Below are 21,392 nucleotides of genomic sequence, written 5' to 3' on the forward strand. Positions count from 1 at the left end.
CTCTACCAATCGCGGCGATACCTCACATGTGTGGTTTGAACACCGTTTACATATGTGGTCGCTGCTCACGTATGTGTTCGCTTCTGCGCGCAAGCTCGTCGGGACGGGGCGCGTTTTCTGGCTCCCAACTTTTTTAGCTGGCTCCTAGATTCCAAGCAAATTTGTCAACCCCTGCCTTATCACATATTATTCCAACATCGATGAATTAAAAAGATTGCGGATAAACTTTTATGAATGGATTTTGGGACTTGTTCTATTTATTGTGTGAAAGGAGGAGCACTATGCACCTTAAATTTTGGAATTTTACATCAGATTATTTCATTGGCTATTTTATATTTAATAAAATTATGGTATATAATTGTAGCACAGCACGTTTTTTCAGTAATCGCAACAACTAGTCCTCTACCTTGCACTTGTCTGCACACACTGCCCATTATTTCAGTCTCCATGCACAGTAGTCCCAAATATCTGGCAGAATGGACATTAGCCGGATATTCTGCCAAGAACCAGTTACTTACATTAACTAGAAATTATAAGTTGCAGAGCTCAAATTATTAATTTTTAAATAAAAAAAGGGAAGATGTACAGATATTTAATAAAGTCACAGGATGCAATTAAAAAAAACAATTGGTAAGCTGCTTTACAGTGATACAATGATGCGAGTCGCACACTTAAGCTAAGAAGGGCAAGTACTGTTCAGCTATTACACTTAAATCTTGCTTTTGTTGATTTAGAAACTTGATGATTGGCCCATAATTAGGTTAAATAGCTACTGGGAAAGGATAGTTGCTGCCACATGCGAGTAGAAGGAAACCCATAGGAATACACATTATGTTATTTTTGTTATCACCGGTTAGGTAATAATGGCAATACAAACAAGTTATATGCATGAGGTGATTCTTATTGCACTGACTAATGCATTCCATAATTAGACACTTTCAAGATGAGTCATGTGACACAAGTGGGCACAGAGTGCGAAAGAAGGAATACAAAAGCATAATAGATGTGAAAAGACAGAGACATCCTCCTCGCTGGTTTCATTTAAATTCTCCTAACAATACCCCAAAGGGGGATCTTTCTAAATCTATTTTTTATATATCCTCAGTGTTTCTGCTAATCAGATTTTTGTCATTTGGGATGAAAGAAAGCTTTTCTACTAGCAGTGTATTTTTTATGCCAAACAAATATTGCGCTTTTTTCTGCAGCTACTTTCCTTTATTTTCTACCAGTGTCTCCAATACTATTTGGAGATCCTAATGACAGTGATTTGTGCCAATATATGCGCATTTATTTTTTCATAGGACTGTTCACAAAAAAAAAAATTCACAAAAGCGCATCACCTTAAGGGAATCATAAAAAAAAAAAAAAAAAAAAACAGTCCAAATTTACTTTTTCTGTTTACTTTTTCTGTTTAAACACTTAAGACCCGGACCAATATGCAGGTTAAGGACCTGGCCCTATTTTGCGATTCGGCACTGCGTCGATATAAATGACAATTGCGCAGTTGTGCGACATGGCTCCCAAACAAAATTGGCGTCCTTTTTCCCCCCACAAATAGAGCTTTCTTTTGGTGGTATTTGATCACCTCTGCAGTTATTTTTTGCGCTATGAACAAAAATAGAGCGACAATTTTGAAAAAAAATAAATTGCAATATTTTTTACTTTTTGCTATAATAAGACCCCCCCCCCCCCAAAAAAAAATTTAAAAAAATTATAGCGTCTACAAAATAGGGGATAGTTTTATGTCATTTTTTTAACTACTAATGAACCGATTACTGTGAAAATGACAATGGCAGTGAAGGGGTTAACCACTAGGGGGCACTGTAGGGGTTAAGTGTTCCCTAAGGGAGAGATTCTTACTGTAGGGGGGCGTGGCTATAACAGGGAATAAAAATAAATAAAAATAATTGATAAAAATAAATAGATCCTGTTCCCTTAAAGCATGTTATACAACACAGTGATTGCACAGCCTAAAAAAACTGACTGATCCTGCCTGGTTCTGCTCTCCCATCTGTAAACTGACAACGGTTTATCATGGCTGCTGAATCCTGACACTGGCCAGTTTATGTGCCTCTGACGTCAGCGTCAGAGTTCTCAGCCCTGCCCACTATAGCCGAGGAGTCACGTGAGCGCCGGGAGACGCTCTAGGATAGAGTAGAAATCTGCAATTTTGTTTTTATACAGCACACATAGCATTATGTAACAGATTGGATGGTATACAGATGATATAGTGGCTTAAAGCGGGAGTTCACCCATAAAACAAATTTTCCCCTTAGATGGATGCTCGTTTTGTCTAGGGGAATCGGCTAGTTGTTTTAAAATATGAGCTGTACTTACCGTTTGAGATGCATCTTCTCCGTCGCTTCCGGGTATGGGTCTTCGGGAGCGGGCGTTCCTTCTTGATTGACAGTCTTCCGAGAGGCTTCCGACGGTCGCATCCATCGCGTCACTAGTAGCCGAAAGAAGCCGAACGTCGGTGCGGCTCTATACTGCGCCTGAGCACCGACGTTCGGCTTCTTTCGGAAAATCGTGACGCGATGGATGCGACCGTCGGAAGCCTCTCGGAAGACTGTCAATCAAAATAGGAACGCCCAGTCCCGCAGCCCATACCCGGAAGCGGCGGAGAAGATGCATCTCGTAAATGGTAAGTACAGCTCATATTTTAAAACAACTAGCCGATTCCCCTAGACAAAACGAGCATGAAGCTAAGGGGAAAAAGTGTTATGTACGGGTGAACCCCTGCTTTAACAACCACTTTAAATCTAATCTTTCCTTCAGCAAAGCCATGGCCAGTACAGAGGCTCACGTTATGTAGTCTATGCATGAAGGGGTTTGGGAGCTTAAAAATTGGTCCTTGTTGACTCTGCTAGACAACCAGCAATCACAGAATGTGAAGTTAGTAGTGGTGGTGACCAGGGGTCAAGTCCTGGGGAAAAAAAGTGTGGGAACTCCCACCCAAGATCCACTCCCCCACCAAAAAAAAAAAAAAAAAAAAAATATACGCTCCTATGCATAATTACTGTTTTTTTTTTAAGCAAGTTCTTTCTAAATCCCGCGATAACTCGCGACAGACCTCCGCAATGTCTCCTGGGAACAATGACAAAAGCTCCCAGGAGACATTGCGGCATCGAGGAAGTGACGGAATACCCGCACACTACCCAATGAATCCATATACATGAAGCGGCCAGTAACATATGATTACTAAGGTTCGCCTGCCCCTAACAGTGACTCGAGCTGGGCATCGCCGCTTAGTGAAGGATTGGCTCGGTTGCTCTAGTGCTGCAAAGAGAACAGCGTTTCTGCTGTGAAAAAAGTGCAGGAACTCCGTTCTCAAGGGACTTGAGCTCTGGTGGTGACCCTGTCCAACTCTGTTTAGATGGCCACAAGCCGCTGACACAGGAGTCGGTACCTGCTGCCTATAAGCTTGCTGTGCAAGGTTTGCAACATGTAAAATGTGACAACTGGAGCTTTTATTTCCATATTAAAGAAGGTCCTACTCTATACCATCGTTTGTCTTTCTAGCTTAAAAAGATGTAACTAAAAGGCATCTGTGTCCCATTGAGGAGATTCCTCTTTAATTTCTGTTCCATAGTCCAAACAGGAAGTAGAAATTCCTCCAATGTGAAGGAATCCCAGGGTCTGTCCCCATTAGAGGATCTCCCCTCTATTACTGTTCCAATATCCATTGTAGCCAATCAGCTTCTAACTTCAGCTTGTTTAAGCTCTGGCAATTACCTGGAAGCCAGTTTCTATGCAGAGCTGCACCAGACTTTGCACTCTCCCGTTTTAGTAAATCGGCCTCTTTGTATTCTTCAGCTTCTAATCAGAGCAACAGAATGTGGAGCCTTCACACGGCATGCTAGTAATTCTGCAGTTAAAGTGGAAGTAAACCCTCCTATTGTTTTCAGCCAAGGAAGCTGCTATCTTGGCCAAAGTTTAATCCTCAACTGCCATGATGCTGCACATGTGATCAGTTATGACACCAGCCATTTGATGATTTGACAGTTTAGCTAAGAGCACAACCAATGTGACAGTTACATTTCCGGCACGTGGCAGAATGTATTTTTTTTTAATTGTTAAGAGCCGGTTCACACTAGGGCGACACGACTTCCAGCGCGACTTTCAGAGGCGACTCCGACACGACTTGAACATGAACCACAGGGCGATCTGGGGCGATTTACAACACAACTTGAAGTTGTCTCCAGGACAGGAGACTTTCCAGTGGCCAATAAAACAACAATCAGCTCTAGGAGAGGGAGGGGGAGGGAGGGGTGCAGGAGATGTTTCCCTGAGAAATGTATGTTATCTTCCTGGAAAGTAGCTTCAGATAAGACAGTGATCCGACTTCTGAGGCGACTTCCATTGAAATCAATGGGTACAAATCGCCTACAAGTCGAATTGAAGTAGTACAGGAACCTTTTCTGAAGTCGGATCGCCTTGAGTCGTGTGTATTAACACTGCTCCCATTCACTTCCATTGTTTTTCTCTACAGCGCGACTTGGGACGACTTGAGGCGACATGAAGTCGGATCGCAAGTCGCCCCAGTGTGAACCGGCTCTTAATGGATGGTTTTACTTCCGCTTTACTATGGCTGATGCCACCCTTTTATCCTGCTGCGGTTACATCATGTCACTGCCCAGTCTCCATCAATGCAGAAAGGCCCAATGAAGATGATACAAAGTTAAAGTGATTGTAAACGATTGTAATACCACCCATTCGGTTTAAAATTGAAATGCAAGACTTTTTTTTTTTTATACAAAAACACCACACACACACACACACACACACACACACCTGTTCCCAGCTGCATAAGAGCTGGGGGGGGGGGGGGCACACTGAGCTTTCCAGTGAATGGCTGTGCAGCAGGGGCGTTTCAGGACAAGTCTGATCATTGGGGGAGAGCACACTGGAGAACTGACAAATATGTGCTCTCCTACTTAGTGTGGTCAGTTTTTAATAGGAAAGCAAGTGGACTGGCAAGAAAACCAGGGATTGCACACAAAGGAAGTAATACAAGGAAAAGGATACATTTTCTTTTCCTTTTTTTGAAAAGGAGGCTGCATCACTTCACAATTCTAAGAGCCATTAAAACGCAATATTGCGGTTTCCATTATACGTGTTCACATACACGTTAAAAGGAATCTCTTTCATGCTGATCTACAAGACTAAGTGCAACTGGAATTCTTTCAGTGGATAGACTAAAGCTGAATATACACTAGTAGAATTTTGTTCAACATTTTTCAGTTTAGGTTAAAAAAAATAATAATTTAATTAGTGGGGTCAAAATAAACATTTATTTTCGACAGCAATGATTAAATTCAAAAGAACAGCGTATGTGGTTTTCCTTTATGAAATTACATTTATTCCAAAATTGAATGTTAAAAACGCAAACAATTTTAATTTTTTTTATATATACGGCCCAGTTGACTGTACAAAGAATTATTGTATGAACATTTGTTCAAAAATCTACTAGTGCATAGGCAGTTTAAGACTTTGCATTCATTGCACATTGTTGCTGCTGCTGCTGCTATTATGGGATCAGTAAAGTTTTGTTTTTTTTTTTTTTTTATAAAACTATAAAATGTGAATGACCAGGTTGTTTAAGGTCACTCAAATACAATGTTGCAACCTATCTGCGCTCAGACCAAGTTGATTCTTTTGTTTGTTGAATAAGAATATTTCTAGTTAACAAGGAGAATCGTGAAAAAAAAAAAAAAAAAAAGAAGTATTCTCTACTTAAAGCGGATCTCCCATGCAATTACGTTTTTTTTTTTTTTTGTCTAGTTACATAGCTAATTGCAGGGGTTAAATTAACTTACTTCTCTCCGCTCTAACGTCCGCTCCGCTCCCTTTGTGTGCTGAAGAAAGACTTATATTCCTTCCGTTGCCATTTGTAGTGTGGGCATTCGATACGGGCAGGGACTTCATGGTTGCGGTGATGCTGTGTTCCCAGCATCCACCGCTCGATCTCGCGCATGCGCACACGCAGCACGGACCATGGGCGTCAGCGTCTGTGTTGCCATAGCAATGGCCCCCGAAATCACGCGATGTTTCGTCTAGGCCAGAATAGGACAACGAGGGAGCTATGAAACAAGCTCCCAGAAGACGCAGCGTGGGACAGGAAATAAGAATAACCCGAGGAAAACCCGAAGGCTTCAGACCGGAAGGCAAACGAAGAACTCAGGTAATGTACATATTTATTAAACTTAAATATCCATTTCGGTATTGTTTTTTAGTATTAGAAATATTACAAATGACTTAAAAATCGGGTGGAGCTCCGCTTTAAAGTGTTTCCAAAGGCTGAAGTTTTTTTTACCTTCATGCATTCTATACATGAAGGTAAAAAAAACCTTCTCTGTGCAGCAACCCCCCTAATACTCATCTGAGGCCCATCTCGATCCAGTGCATTAGAGTCTCAGCCTTCTGGGGACTCACCCTCCTCATTAGCTGAGACAGAAGTGGAAGCCTATCTCCCACTGCTGTCAATCACATCCACTGTGCCAATGAGGAGAGGAGAGAGGGGGTAGGCCCAAGCTGTGGCCCTGTGTGTGAATGAACGGGCGCTCCCATTGCAATATATTTGCTCTAGGGGTACTTGGCAGGAGGAAGGGACCAAGAGCGCCAGTGATGGACCTGAGAAGAGGATGGGGGCTGCTCTGTGCAAAACCATTTCATTTCACAGAGCAGGCGAGTATGACATGGCATTTATTTATTTTTTTTAACTAACAAAAAGGAAGAAAGTCTTTAACATCACTTTAATGCATCAGCTAAGTGTTGTCTTAACGAGTGAAAGAATAAAATCTAGATTTTTAAAGATAGATTGTAGGCTAGAACACACAGATAGGAGTATATTGTGACTGTAGGCAAAATATGAAAAGGTGCAAAACAAGATAAATTGGTGATCGGAGATCCGTTTGTCAACGTGAATAAAGGCACCATTCTTATGAGTGTTTTTTCACATTGTGAATCCCAATGGCATTACCCTACCGATTCCTGTAGTTGGGATTGTCAGCTGCGTGTGGATAGCAGCAGCCACCGAGCCCATACAATGCAATGACAGGCTGTTGGTGCCTGCAGCTATTTGTGCCCATTTGCCACATCCAGGGATCACTGTAGATTCCTGCTGCTGGGTTTTGCAGCGTGGCCTTCTGAACTACAGAGGTATTAAAGGAGGAGTCTCAGGAGGTGGAGTCAGTACAGGGATCACTAATTGCAGACAGCAAGGTATCATGGGATATATAGTCCTTGGAAATGGAAAGTGAACCGCAGAGGAGTACCTGCAAAGCATGCAGGAAATCCAGGGAGTTCTGGAAAGAGATGTTGAGGTTATAAAATGAAAAAGTGTATGTTTTGCCAGCACAACTCCTTAAGCCAAGGTGCAATTGGAAGAAATGATAATCATAACCAATTTGGCAAGGTATGGCATCCACAGAGATATTTTGACTATTTATATGCCAGAAAATTTGACATTTACCAGCATAATAAAGACACGTTTGTCTAATAGATTTGTGCGCTGAATATTGCAAATTATCCCTGGATTTTCTTTCATTAATGCATAAAAAAAAAAAAAATCAATTAGTATTTTTTCCAAGGCTGTGCAATATTAGTCTTGAACCACTGTTTATTAATGTATTTAATCACTGTTCTATGGCAGCCAGCTGAGACAGAGAATGCAGAGCATGGGAAAATTATCATAATTAAGGGGTTGTAGGGTTTTAATAAGCTAGATTTAAGTTTTCCCAGGTTAAAATATGTATGTGGTCTCAAATTTGCCTTTTAAGCTCCTATGATACAATACACTCATATCTAGGCAGGTGCTTAAACCATGTGCGTTGACTGAAACACAAGCTTAAAGTAATAAAAATCATCTTTAAACGGCCTGGTGAGACCATTAATAAGAAAAAAAAAAAAATAAGGGCACATTGTGTACTTGTAACGGAACGTCCCACACTCCGATTGATTGCTTCCTTCATATACCGTTTCCTATCAGTCTGGATGTAGATATCAGATATTCCAGCTGCCCTCAACACACAACGAGACGAGACTTGTTTGTGTGCTGAACATGGAGTGTTTAATCGAACCAAGAATACAGCCTTATATACAGTTTAAAGAGGTAACCAGAACATAAATTAACATGAGCTAATTAACTAATCATTTGAGTGTGACCCTGATACATGACCTTTTTCAAGTTAGACATCCCTTCTCCTCTCACCTGCTATACAATACACATTATCATAAGTGTAAACACAGGACATCTTCACACAATAGCAGGGTCAATTAGCAGAGAACAGAGATGGCTGGAGGCGAGGACATTAGCATCTATGAATGAGTCACTCATACAACCAACCCTTTGAGTTTAGAATCAACAACCAGCAAATAGTTCTCACAGATATCCTGGAATATATTGTGGACAATAATTACATAATAATCCCCTCTTAGGTAGTCCAATATATCATTTCTCAGTCATCCTATGCCCCTAGTGGACATAGGATAATTTTAGACATAAGAGGGTCCGAGTCTGTCACAGTACTGACCAATCCTGTTGAAATCTAGATATCTGTACTCAATTACTCCATAACAGGCAAGTAAAATTGAGTGCACTTCACATTTTCTGAAAAGGTAAACTAATCCTTTAGGCCCTATTAACACGTGTGCAGGTTGCAGTTTGCATATTGCAGGTGCATTTTTCAATATACAACTTTAAACCAGCGAGTTCTATGGAACTAAAAAACTGAAAAAAAAAAGTCCCTGGCCCTTTCCATAAAATGCACAGATGTGAACTACATCCATAGAAAACCATGTTAAACGGACCGTAGCGCATTTCTGCAAAAACTGAAATGCACACAAAAAAAAAAAAAAATGCTTAGGTGTGACCCAGGCCTTAATGTGCAACTCCAACAAGTATATTTGATTCAACTGTATTCAAAAACAGAAGTTTGGGATTTTATACACCGGGAAAAGAACAAGTCAATCCTAAATCTTAGCAACTCAGCATCTGGCCCTTCACACTTTGCATATTCTGTGTTTATTGAAATAAAAAAAAAATAGCCTATTCCCATTGGAACATATCACTTCTAAACAAATATAAGATATACAACATCCAGTCCCTATTTACAAGTCTGCTACTACTAGAACTATTGAGCTCCAGGAAAAGTCTTTGGGAAAACAAAAAGTTGGCCAAACACAGGAAGGTGATAAGCACATTACACAAAACAAACAAAAAAAAGTTTTTTTTAGGTCAGCAGCTACAAATACCATTTGGTTGGGAGAGGGTAGAGAACCTCCACTTTGATCACAAAGACAACTGGGAGGTAGTGGGAGATGTTAAAGTGGAATTTCCCTTTTAGTGTGAAGTTCCACTTTAACATTACATTTAAGTTTGAAACAACCAACAATTAACTAACTGTTTGTACAAGCAGCACAGCTTCTACAGTGTATATACAGAAGCTTTCAGACAATCTGATGTGATCTTTGCTGGGTGCATTCAAATGGTTAATGCTTTAATTTAGCTGCAGGGAAACACAACAGCCCTAGGCATTTAAAGTGGTATTAAACCCAAAAGCAAACATTATATTGCAGATGACCAATACTTAGATTGTTTCTTAGGCTTTCTTCTATTTTTATCTGGTGAACTACCCAGTAAATCTGTTTTTCAAAAGAACAAGCTTTCTTTCAGATGCATCAGTTTACATGGATGATACAAAACCATTTAACCAGTTTTAAAAAAGGAAATAAAAATGTTTTCTGTAACGGATTAAAGTGTGAGCTAGATTCAGTTTATTAGTGTAGTTAAATCTGCTAGCACATGCAACAATCCCCTTTCCAAAACTGACAATTCTGCTGTGCCCCCCGTTCTTATTCATCCGGGGGGGGGGGGGGGGGGGCGCTCTAATACAGGAAGTGTGTTACTGGCCAGATCACCAGGTGAAAACAGAGGGGCAAAAGCCTAAAACAAGAAAACAAATGCAGCCACCACATCCAATGAATGGTAAGCTTTGATATATTGTATTTTTGGTTTTAATTCCGCTTTAAAGATTAAATTTTTTTTTTTTTTTTTTTTTTTACTATACAGCAACATCATTTGCTATATACCCATGTCAAATGCTGCAAAATAGTTTTATCCAATGGAACCATTACACAGTAACTTCAGTTCTGCCCGTGTCATATGCTAGGTACAGGTACACAGCATAAAGCCATATATCACTGAACTCTACAGGTGTCACACAAGTTCAGGGGCATGGAGGTGTAGCAGCCTAGTATTACCACACCACATCAATCTCATTTAATGCCATGCCCCCAATGTCAACCTCCACACTTTGAGATATCAAATATACCGCTTCCTAATCTCTGGTATTCAAAGGATTTTCACTCATCATTCATGGCAGACATATAGCAAGGAGTTGAGAAGATATGTCAGGTTTTCTTCCCTCTTCCCTTAATACTATAAATAATGGAGTTTCCCAGGGTACTTATCCTTTTATAGCAAACACAGTGGTAAAATAAATTAAAGTCGGATGTCCTAATCAGTGCTGCAATCAACTTCTCTGTAGATGTCAAATGCTTATGTTGTTTACAGAGGGCTACCAGAGAAATAATGGGGCAGACGTTGCAGACTTCTTGTCGAAAATGTTATTTACTAATTTACTAGGCCGTCTCTAGTTTTAGTACTTTTAAAGTTACTGAAAAAAGTATGTTGATCATGAAGTCAAAAGAGAACAGTCCTTATCTACTTGTTTGGGATCAGCATGACAGCCCAACAGCTGGCATTTTAAGAAGATTAGCAATGGCAGCCTCCAAGTTTCTCTTATTATAGGTTACCTAAAATCATCAACGACTAGTTATTATACAGACAAAAATGTCAAACTGCTTGTTAAATATGAAGCATGATTTAACAATGCAATTATGAAAGTGTCCTTGACTGTCAGTGCAGAGATCGCATAATAAAGCTACAGCCAGTGGTGACAGATTAAAAAAAACATTTCCACGTCCACCCAGATGTTCATTCTTAATAACACCTATTCATACATGAGAGGTGAGTAATTCAATCATGTGAAAGCAAACTGGTTATCATCGCAAAACACAACCATTACAGATTATAATTTTTATATATATATATATATATATATATATATATATATATATATATATATATATATATATATATATATATATATATATATATATACATATACATACACATATATATATATATATATATATATACACATACACATATATGTGTATGTATATACATATATATATATATATATATATATATATATATATATATATATGTGTATGTATATATATATATATATATATATATATATATATATATATACACACACATACATACATATACACACATATATATATATATATATATATATATATATATATATATATATATATATATATACACACACACACATACACATATACATATACACACACACATATATACACATATATACATATACATATACATATACATATATACACACACACACATACACACACACACATATCTTTATTTTTTTAAATAAAAATCTTAAAGAATATCTTTAAGATCTTTATTAAAAAATAAAAAGATATAGATATATATATATATATATTACACACATAATTTTCCTTAATATCATTAAAGTATGTTCCTTTCATTACACTTTGTCACTGAATAATAAAAAAAAGTGATAATGAAAAAACACATATTAAACTGCACTGGAACTGAAAGCAATTAGGCATAACACAATGCAGATCTGATAACTTTACTTCCATCTTTTACATTACAAAAGAACTAAGCTACTAAATAAAATCTCCATTATAGAAGACTTTCAAAGTATAAACATTCCAATGCAGCACAAATGCAATGTATATAAAACATACTTCAACATCTTATTAAAATAATTAACCTTCTAATGATTGTATAATTCGATTCAAATCAGCTGATAATCACCCACTATGCACAAACTTTTTAGTTTCCAAAATCTCTGTACAAGTTTAAATACAACATTTGTTACATTGTTACAGATCAGTCTCATGGTAAACACTCTACATACAAGCAGAAAAAGATGAAGGATAACATGACAGAAGCTGTCAGCTCAGAAATATACGTCAACTAAAATGATATTTATATTTTACATAAACAACCCAGTAAATCACTTAAAAAACAACTACGGTTGTTATTGGAACTTCAGATATAACAAAATCCTACTTTAAATTTTGAAACATACCAAACCTGCATTTCACAGCTTTAACCTTTTTAAAAAACTAATCATATGCACACCAAAGCTTGCAACTTTACACTTTCAAAAAAGACAAAATATCCTTAATGTTATGCAAAACTACCATCAGATCAGGCAATTTTCAGAGGTAAATTGTTACATACCTGCAGTTTGGAGGTGGATCAAGGGTTATTTCAGCTAACTCCTTCTGAATTCTGTAAGTGAAATGAGAAGCGATTCAAACACTCTGCAGAATGAATCAGGGAATTACACTGCCCTCTACCATGATGTTGTTAAATGCAACGCTGGCTTTGCCTTCAGTAACGCTAACATGGCTGCTTCCTCTTTGTTCTCAGAGGCATAACCCAAATCCTACAACACAGGAACTTAGCAGCTGTATTCCAGGGGCTTCAATGCAGATATGCTGCCTACAAAGGCAGGAGGGTGAAAGAGGATTCTTTCAGCTCCCCAGAAAAGTAAAAATGGTTCGATTCCAAACACTCTTTGCTAGAGAGATTTCCTTTTTAAGCTAATATGCAAATGAGTCTGGAAGGGAGGAGGTGAACTCCAGCATTTTGACAATGACTTTAGACGAGTCTAACAGTGCTCTTAAGGAGCTGCAATTAACCGAATAAAAGCGAACTGTTTTCTATTTTTATTTTAGCTCTAAACATATTAAAAAGATTCCTATGCAATGCTGCAGCACTAAAAATCCAACATACAAAGTTAATACATTACAAAAAAGTTGTACAACTACTTTTTCCTCTGATATACAAAAAAATTTGATTATATTTTATACCAAAAAAACAGTACTAAATAAACTACTAGATTCTGATAAAGAAAACAATTTCCAACTTATTAAAATAATCAGTGGTGAACAAAATTCTACAGATTTATAGCAAGTACGATCACTAAACAAACCCAAAGATGATCCTTGGATTAAAGTCACTTAAAACTATTTTGGAGACACTCTAAATAACAAACAAAAAAATAAAAATATGAGAAAGTAAAAGCACCTCACGACCTTACAATTTTCTTTAGCAATGCAGTCAAACCTTTCAAATAGAAAAAGCTCAGCTCTGATACATTCTGCCAAGATACAGTTTATATAAAACCATGACATTCTTGCCAATACCTGAGCAGAAAAAACCCACAAATAAACACTCTAATAGAATTGGCCACGGCAAATCACAAAGATGTTTATGGTGCTATTCTACATGGAATAAAGCAAAAGCACTTTAGCCAACAGAAAATAACAGCAGTAGCAACACTAACTTTTGAAATTTATGGAAGTGGAAGAACAGATTCCTGCAAAGAAGCACAAATCTCAACGCATTTTCCTGGAACAAACTGAAAAAGCAGCAAATTAAATCAAACGCAGGCTGGCATACTTAAAGCACAAGATTGCTTGCAAAATACCTGAATTTTGCTTTTGCATTTAGTCATTACGATGCTTCCATAAAATAGGATTTCCTTGCACGTTTGGTGTATTTTAGGATGTCTGAACTAGCCAAGTGATAAATGCCGGGATTTACATGAGTAGCTTTGCCCAGGATAAGCAGAAGATAATAAAGGAGAAATACAAACTTACCCCTGTGCCTTCCACCTCAGTTTGTCAATACTGCAGCTAATAGTGTGCAAACACAAACCCCCTTTGTGCGATATTGCTTACTTATGACAATCAATAGTCTGAGGCTTGGTCAACAGGAAAAGGAAGGTTTCTAGTGGCTAGCTTCTATGTGGGAGAATGAGCTCATAACCTTAAATAGCATTTCTGTGGTTGCAGACTTGTGGAGAGAACATTAAAATCACACACGTCCAGCAGAGGTTATAGATGGTTATAAATATTAGAGATTGAAAGCGGACACACGTTCTCCAACATGGATCAGGGAATGCTGCCATAAGGCCAATTTTAGAACTCAGAAACACTGCCTGAATGATGCACGAAGGAACACATCTCTCAGGAGGCCTTGGCATAGAACTTTGAGCTTATATATGGTAGATAAGTCATTTACCTGTCATACAGAAGATTTTCCAACTCTAACCAATAGTCACCACAGTATTCAGGGAATAATATACCATTAAAGAGTCGTTCTGATTCCACAGATGCCAAATCACTGGATTGGCTAAAAAGTAAAGGTCTTGGCACACTTTTGTTTGCCCAGGTCTAGTCTACTGTTTCCACAGTTATCAAAATTATGCTCATAGTATCTATGGGCATAGAGAAAATAAGGGGTGATGGTTAAGAGAATCTTGAGGTACAGGTACAATGAAAGATCATGCAAAAGAGCACTTAGGATGTGAAAAGTGTAAAAACTCTGAACTGTTTATTACGTTAAACAAGTCAGAATAATTTAAGATTTGATGATTGGCTGCCATGCAATCACTGCAACCAAGTTTGCACTCTGTTCTACTAGGACATGGGTGCTCAACCTGTGGCCCTCCAGCTGTTGTAGAACTACAAGTCCCATGAGGCATTGCAAGTCACTGACAGTTACAAGCATAACTCCCAAAGGCAGGGGCATGATGGAAATTGTAGTTCTGCAACAGCTGAAGGGCCAAAGGTTGAGCACCCATGTACTAGGAGAACATGTAAATAAAAGCATGGGTGCTGCCATGTATGCCTTGTTTTTATTTTTATATTGTAGGCATCACAGTAAAAGGTAACACTACCTAGTGCAATAGTGCTCAGCCAGGATTCCACCAGAGGCTGGGGCTGACTGCCAGCATTATCAAGTTAGAGGTCATAGTCTTGGCCAGCTACAGACACAAATGATCTTTTTAGTTGTCTGTAAGGCCCCTTTCACACGTGCAGACCTTATGTCTGCTTTTTCATCCATCTGTTTGCAGATGAAAAAGGGACATGCATTGGTCCCTATGTGATTACAGGTGTCAGCAGATGAACATCCACTGACACCCGTAATCGTCCGCCTCCGCAAACATCCGATTTTGCGGACGGAAGAAAATCCTATTTTTTCTTCTGTCTGCAGAGCAGATCGAATGAGCACGGACATACGGTCCATGTTCATCCGCTCCCCCCATAGGGGAGAGAAAAGACAGGGCGGTCCCTGCACAGTGTGCAGAGACCGCCCTGTCATCCGCTGGCTCAGCGGGGATATACGGAACGATTCTCGCTGAGCTTACGGACATACGGAGGTGGATCATTACTGACCCTACCCGTGTGAAAGGAGCCCAAGGGTGGCATTTTTCCCACTGGCCACCAAAGTAAGGGGCATTTTTCCCACCGACTCCCAATTAATTGGTTTTAGCAGCAGGCCCCTGAGAACTGAAAATATATTTTGGGGCTCCTCTGGGTTAATAATGTTTGAGAAAGGTTGACCTTGTGAGGCACTGACCTAGACCAAAATCCCATCCGGTTTGTTCTCGGTGACCCAAAAGTCTGCACCTTTAGGCTCCATGCACAATGGCTGAAAAATTGCTGCTTCTACAGGAGTTTGGGGTTTTGCCTGTAGAAGCAGCTCAATGTGATCTTATGTGCCCATGCACATTAAGACGATTACAGGCATATTTTGAGCTCATCGTTTAAAAAGGCAGGGAAAAAAAAAAAACCTCTAAACTCTCCTAAAAGGTGTACAAAAATGCTCTATATGAACAAGTTTTTTTTTTCTGCCAAGGGAACTTTAGTCACTTCTAAGCCCAGTGTGCATGGAGCAATGACAGTGCCCATATTTCTATTCTTACATGTGCACTTAAAAGCTAAATGGCAATATGTTACTACTGCAAAAGGGGTCATCTTCATCCTGTGGGACTTGGCATCCGGCAGAATGGTTCTTTCACACATCCTTGGTCATCTCACTTGTTTGATTACCTTTTAGCACTGGTAGACAGCTTTGCAGTGGTTTTACTGGACAATTTGGTATTTTTCTTCTGTTGAACTGCTGAAGGTTTCCTTTCCTCTTGCTCCTCTGGCTCGGGGGCTGGTGGGTCTCTCTGATCAGCATCCGAACTTCCACTGCTGGTACTAGGACTTTCATCATCTGACCTTTGCCGATCACTGGACATGTTGGTGGAAGTTACTCAGTCCTGATATAGAACCTATAAATAAAAGAAAAATATCATCAAAACTTCAGTTAAGCATAATAACAGCACAACCCAATGAAAGTAAAATATTTATATTCCATAAACAAACAACTTCTGTAGGAAAACTAAACACTCGCTATACTTGGTACATAAACCAGATTATGCCTTCAGAAGTTTTCTTGTCTGACTTTTCAAAGATCACTCAGTCAAAACAATCAGCAACCAATAATACGCCCCTTGAGTGATAGATAGCGTGTGCTCCAGATCAAAGAGCACACTCTTCACACCACAAGGAATCTCCGAAGCATTTTTGAAATTGTCGAAAAAAACATTTGACACGTGCTTTGGGATAAAAGAGATTCTTTTACTTAGTTCTGAATTCCTGGCCTGCAAATATACGTGTGAACATCTGCAGGGGTAAGCAGAACTAATAACAGAAGTCAGCATTGTCTGGTAAATAGTTACACTAATGAGGCTCAGTGTTGGACTTCATCCCACTTTTCATCGCTTTTATTTATTGGGGAGCAGCAGATCAATTAAGAGGAAGCTGTAGTTCTTTAATTAAGGAGGAACCAAAAGTCTCAGGGTGACCACTGCAGTTCTTCTACAGCTGGAAAGGACCACAAACTGCCCAGATCTGAACTACTAGAAGGGTTGGTAAACAAGGGTAGGCTGGGCTTTGTAGTTCCTCTGTAGGAATCAATGATTCCATGCATAAGGACCTGCTGCATAGGAAATATAGTTCCATTGTAGGTGGAGCATCAAACTGCCCACATCTCATCTACAACACATTGCCCTCAGGCTTGGCGGATTGGGATATGTAGTTCCTGTATGGTTGGCAGGTCATATAAAGAACACTGACAAGTCAGACAGGATAAGCTCAGATCTGATACAGATAGCTGACGGGGCTGGCTGGGATTTGTAGCTCTGAGGTTGCAGCTTGCCCACGGCTGATCTAGAAAGGCCCATGTGGGACTCATGGTTCTACTTCAAGTTGGTTGGCAAGTCTCTGGTTGAAACCAAAAAGCCATCTGACAAGCAGGAGGGGATGGGACTTGTAGCCCACCCATGGTTGGTGGGTACCTAACTGGTCAATCTATAAAGACAATTGACAAGGACTGGTCTTGGAGTCCCTCCACACCTGGCTCAGATCGGATACCAATGTCTTACAGGGCAGACTGGGATCTGTAGCTCCCTGAAGCTGGAGTGTTGCAACTTTCCCACGGCTGATCTAGAAAGGCCAATGTAGGACTTGTAGTTGCTCAATGGTTAGCAGGCACCTATCAGGCCATGACCAATCTAGATATATAAACAGACAGACAGGACTGGATGGGACTTGTAGCCCACCTGAGGTTGATGGGTACCTAGTTGGCTATGGCCAATATATAAGGAGAGCTGACAAGCAGGACAGGATAGGACTTGTAGTCCTCCCTACACCTGGCCCAGATCTGATACAAATAACTCAAAGGGAAGGCTGGGATTAGTAGTTCACCAGAGCAGAAGGTTGGCAATTGCCCATTAATGACCCATGTAGGACCTGTAGTTCATCCACAGATGGCAGGCTCCTGGCTGGCCATGTCCATTTTATGAAGATTGGTGACAAACAGAACAAGATGGTCCCTCCACACCAGGTCCAGGTGGTGGACATGGCTGGATGGGACAATTTGCAAACCTTCCCCAGAGTAGAAGGTTTGCAAATTGCCCATAGCTGACCTAGGAAGACCCATGTAGGACATGTAGTTACTCCACAGTCCCTGGCTAGATTATGAAGATTGGCGACAAGGTGGGGCTTGTGGTCCCTTCACACCTGGTCCATATGATGGACATGGCTGGCTGGGATTTGTAGTTCTCCAGACAGGAAGGGCCATAGAATGTCCACAGCCGACACAGGAAGGCCAGTGCGAGACGTGTAGTTCCTCCATGGTTGGCATGTTCCTAGTTGGCCATGGCCAATCTGTGATAAGGGACAACAAGAAGGGACTTGTAGTCCCTCCTACCAGGCTCAAATGATGGATATGTCTGGCTGGGATTTTTAGCTCCCCCAGACCTAAAGGGCCATAGATTCCTGGGTCAGCCGTGGGCAAGGTTGGTGTGGGACGTGTGGTTCCTCCATAGCTGGCGGGTCCCTGGCCAATCTATGAAGATTGCTGACAAGCAGAACAAGATGGGACTTGTAGTGCCTCCCCACTAAACCCAGATGGGGATATGGTTGGCTGAGATTAGTAGTTCCCGAAACCTTAAGGGCCATAAACTGCCCGCGGCTGACTCAAGAAAGCCGGTGTGAGACTTAAAGTTCCTCCATGGCTGGCGGGTTCCTGGCTGGACATGACAGGTGACAAGCAGGACAGGCTGGTACTTGTAGTCCCCCCCCCCCCCACACACCAGGCCCTGATGGCAGATATGTCTGGCTGGGATTTGTAGTTCTCTAGATCTGAAGGGCCACAGATTAGTGGGACTTGTAGTTCCTCCACATGTGGTCCAATCCGGGATGTCCATTGGTGGGGTTGCTGTCTGGAGCAGCGGTGATGTTGCTCTGGGTTGCCATGGTCTGATGTCAACACTGGGATGTCTGGAACTTGTTGTTCCTCTCCAGATGGAGGGCCACAGGTTGCCCAGATGTGGAGAAGCAGACACAGGTCCCAGACATGACTGGGGCCCCCGAGCAGGATGTGGCCCTGGGATGGCTCCTATAGACAGGAGGGTCCCTCTGGGTGGGGGGCCGCAGTGTGGACAGGTGTGGGGGCCGGATGATTGTTGTGGGGGGGTCGGTTTGTTATGGTAGGAGGCACTCCAATATCAGCATGGTGTACCAAGTGATGCGTGAAGTCAGTCCCCCCCCCCCCCTCTGCTCTTCCTCCTCCTTCCTCCTCGCTTTTCTCCGGGGCTGAAAACAAGAACAAAGCTGGCTCTGCCCGAATCCCTCCCTCACCTCTCCGGTTACCTCAGGAGCGCTCTCCGTCCCTGTTCTCACGTCACTGGATGCTGTGCTGGGGAAGGGGGGATCCTGGAGACACCGAGCCGGGGGGGAAACGAGCAGGCTCCGGCCGGCTGCCGAACATTGAGAGTCGGAAGAAAGAAGAAGGAGGAGGGGGAGGAGGGAATGGGGAGCTGCCTGTAATACGCCCTTGACGGCTGCTGGTGGCGCTGACGAGCCCGGCGGTGGGTGGGGACAGCGGAGAAGGAGGCGGGGAAATGGGAGGCAGCGGCTGAGGGATAGCTGGAGGCAGCGCGAGCGAGCGAAGAAACTGCGAACACACTGAGGGGTTTCCGGAGAGACAAGCCCCGCCCACCAGCTTTTCCTATCCTGCCAAAACTCCGCCCTCCTGTCTCTTTTTCTCCCGGTGCTGGAAGCCCCGCCCCTTTTCTCCGCCGCAAAACGGTGAAGTCAGCAAGTTGCAGCGCGTGCTTGGAGCTGTGATCGGGGCGCGTGCTTCTCCTTCATGTTCAGCCGAGAGACCAGAGCGCGCTTCCTCTTCCTCCTCCTCCGTGCTACACGAGGACAAAGAGTTCTGTGTTTATGTTTATGTCCCAGACACGTTACCGACCTCCAACATGTCCCAGACACCGGGACCGACCCCCAATATGTCCCAAACACCGGGACCGACCCCAATATGTCCCAGACACCGGGACCGACCCCCAATATTTCCCAGACACAGGACCGACCCCAATATGTCCCAGACACCGGGACCGACCCCAATATGTCCCAGACACGTTACCGACCTCCAACATGTCCCAGACACGGGACCGACCCCCAATATGTCCCAGACACCGGGACCGACCCCCAATATGTCCCAGACACGAGACCGACCTCCAACATGTCCCAGACACCGGGACCGACCCCCAATATGTCCCAAACACCGGGACTGACCCCAATATGTCCCAGACACGGGACCGACCCCCAATATGTCCCTGACACGGGACCGACCCCCAATATGTCCCTGACACGGGACCGACCCCCAATATGTCCCAGACACGGGACCGACCCCAATATGTCCCTGACACCGGACCGACCCCAATATGTCCCAGACACAGGACCGACCTCCAACATGTCCCAGACACCGGGACCGACCTCCAACATGTCCCAGACACTGGGACCGACCCCAATATGTCCCAGACACCGGGACCGACCCCCAATATGTCCCTGACACGAGACCGACCCCAATATGTCCCAGACAGGGGACCGACCCCCAATATGTCCCTGACACGGGACCGACCCCCAATATGTCCCAGACACGTTACCGACCTCCAACATGTCCCAGACACCGGGACCGACCCCCAATATGTCCAAGACACGGGACCGACCTCCAACATGTCCCAGACACGGGACCGACCCCCAATATGTCCCAGACACGGGACCGACCCCAATATGTCCCAGACACGGGACCGACCCCCAATATGTCCCCGACACGGGACCGACCCCCAATATGTCCCTGACACGGGACCGACCCCCAATATGTCCCAGACACGTTACTGACCTCCAACATGTCCCAGACACCGGGACCGACCCCCAATATGTCCCAGACACGGGACCGACCTCCAACATGTCCCAGACACGGGACCGACCCCCAATATGTCCCAGACACGGGACCGACCCCAATATGTCCCAGACACTGGGACCGACCCCAATATGTCCCAGACACGAGACCGACCCTCAATATGTCCCAGACACGGGACCGACCTCCAACATGTCCCAGACACGGGACCGACCCCCAATATGTCCCAGACACGGGACCGACCCCAATATGTCCCAGACACTGGGACCGACCCCCAATATGTCCCAGACACGGGACCGACCCCCAATATGTCCCAGACACGGGACCGACCCCCAATATGTCCCAGACACGTTACTGACCCCCAATATGTCCCAGACACGGGACCGACCCCCAATATGTCCCAGACACGTTACCGACCTCCAACATATCCCAGAAACTGGGACTGACCCCCAATATGTCCCTGACATGGGATCGACCCCCAATATGTCCCAGACACGGGACCGACCCCCAATATGTCCCAGACACGGGACCGACCCCCAATATGTCCCAGATACGGGATGGACCCTCAATATGTCCCAGACACGGGACCGACCCTCAATATGTCCCAAACACAAGACCGACCCCAATATGTCCC

At 42.6% G+C, this 21,392-nt stretch overlaps 1 protein-coding gene across 2 annotated transcripts in view; it reads right to left on the bottom strand.

The window, feature by feature from the left end:
* UBE2E3 (ubiquitin conjugating enzyme E2 E3) overlaps positions 1–19,444 on the bottom strand; it is a 91,085-nt gene extending 71,641 nt beyond the window's left edge. Inside the window, exons 1-3 of one of the 2 annotated variants that reach the window (XM_040357645.1) lie at positions 19,195–19,444; positions 16,054–16,280; positions 12,389–12,439 (exon numbers count right to left, since the gene is read on the bottom strand). In XM_040357645.1, the coding sequence (XP_040213579.1) occupies positions 12,389–12,439; positions 16,054–16,247 (245 nt within the window). In that variant the 5' untranslated portion in view covers positions 16,248–16,280; positions 19,195–19,444. The remainder of the gene's footprint in view (positions 1–12,388; positions 12,440–16,053; positions 16,281–19,194) is intronic. The other variant, XM_040357644.1, reaches the window with a different exon arrangement.
* Between the last annotated feature and the right edge of the window lie 1,948 nt (positions 19,445–21,392).

This window comes from Rana temporaria, chromosome 6 (genome assembly GCF_905171775.1).
Source record: "Rana temporaria chromosome 6, aRanTem1.1, whole genome shotgun sequence".
NCBI lineage: Eukaryota > Metazoa > Chordata > Amphibia > Anura > Ranidae > Rana > Rana temporaria.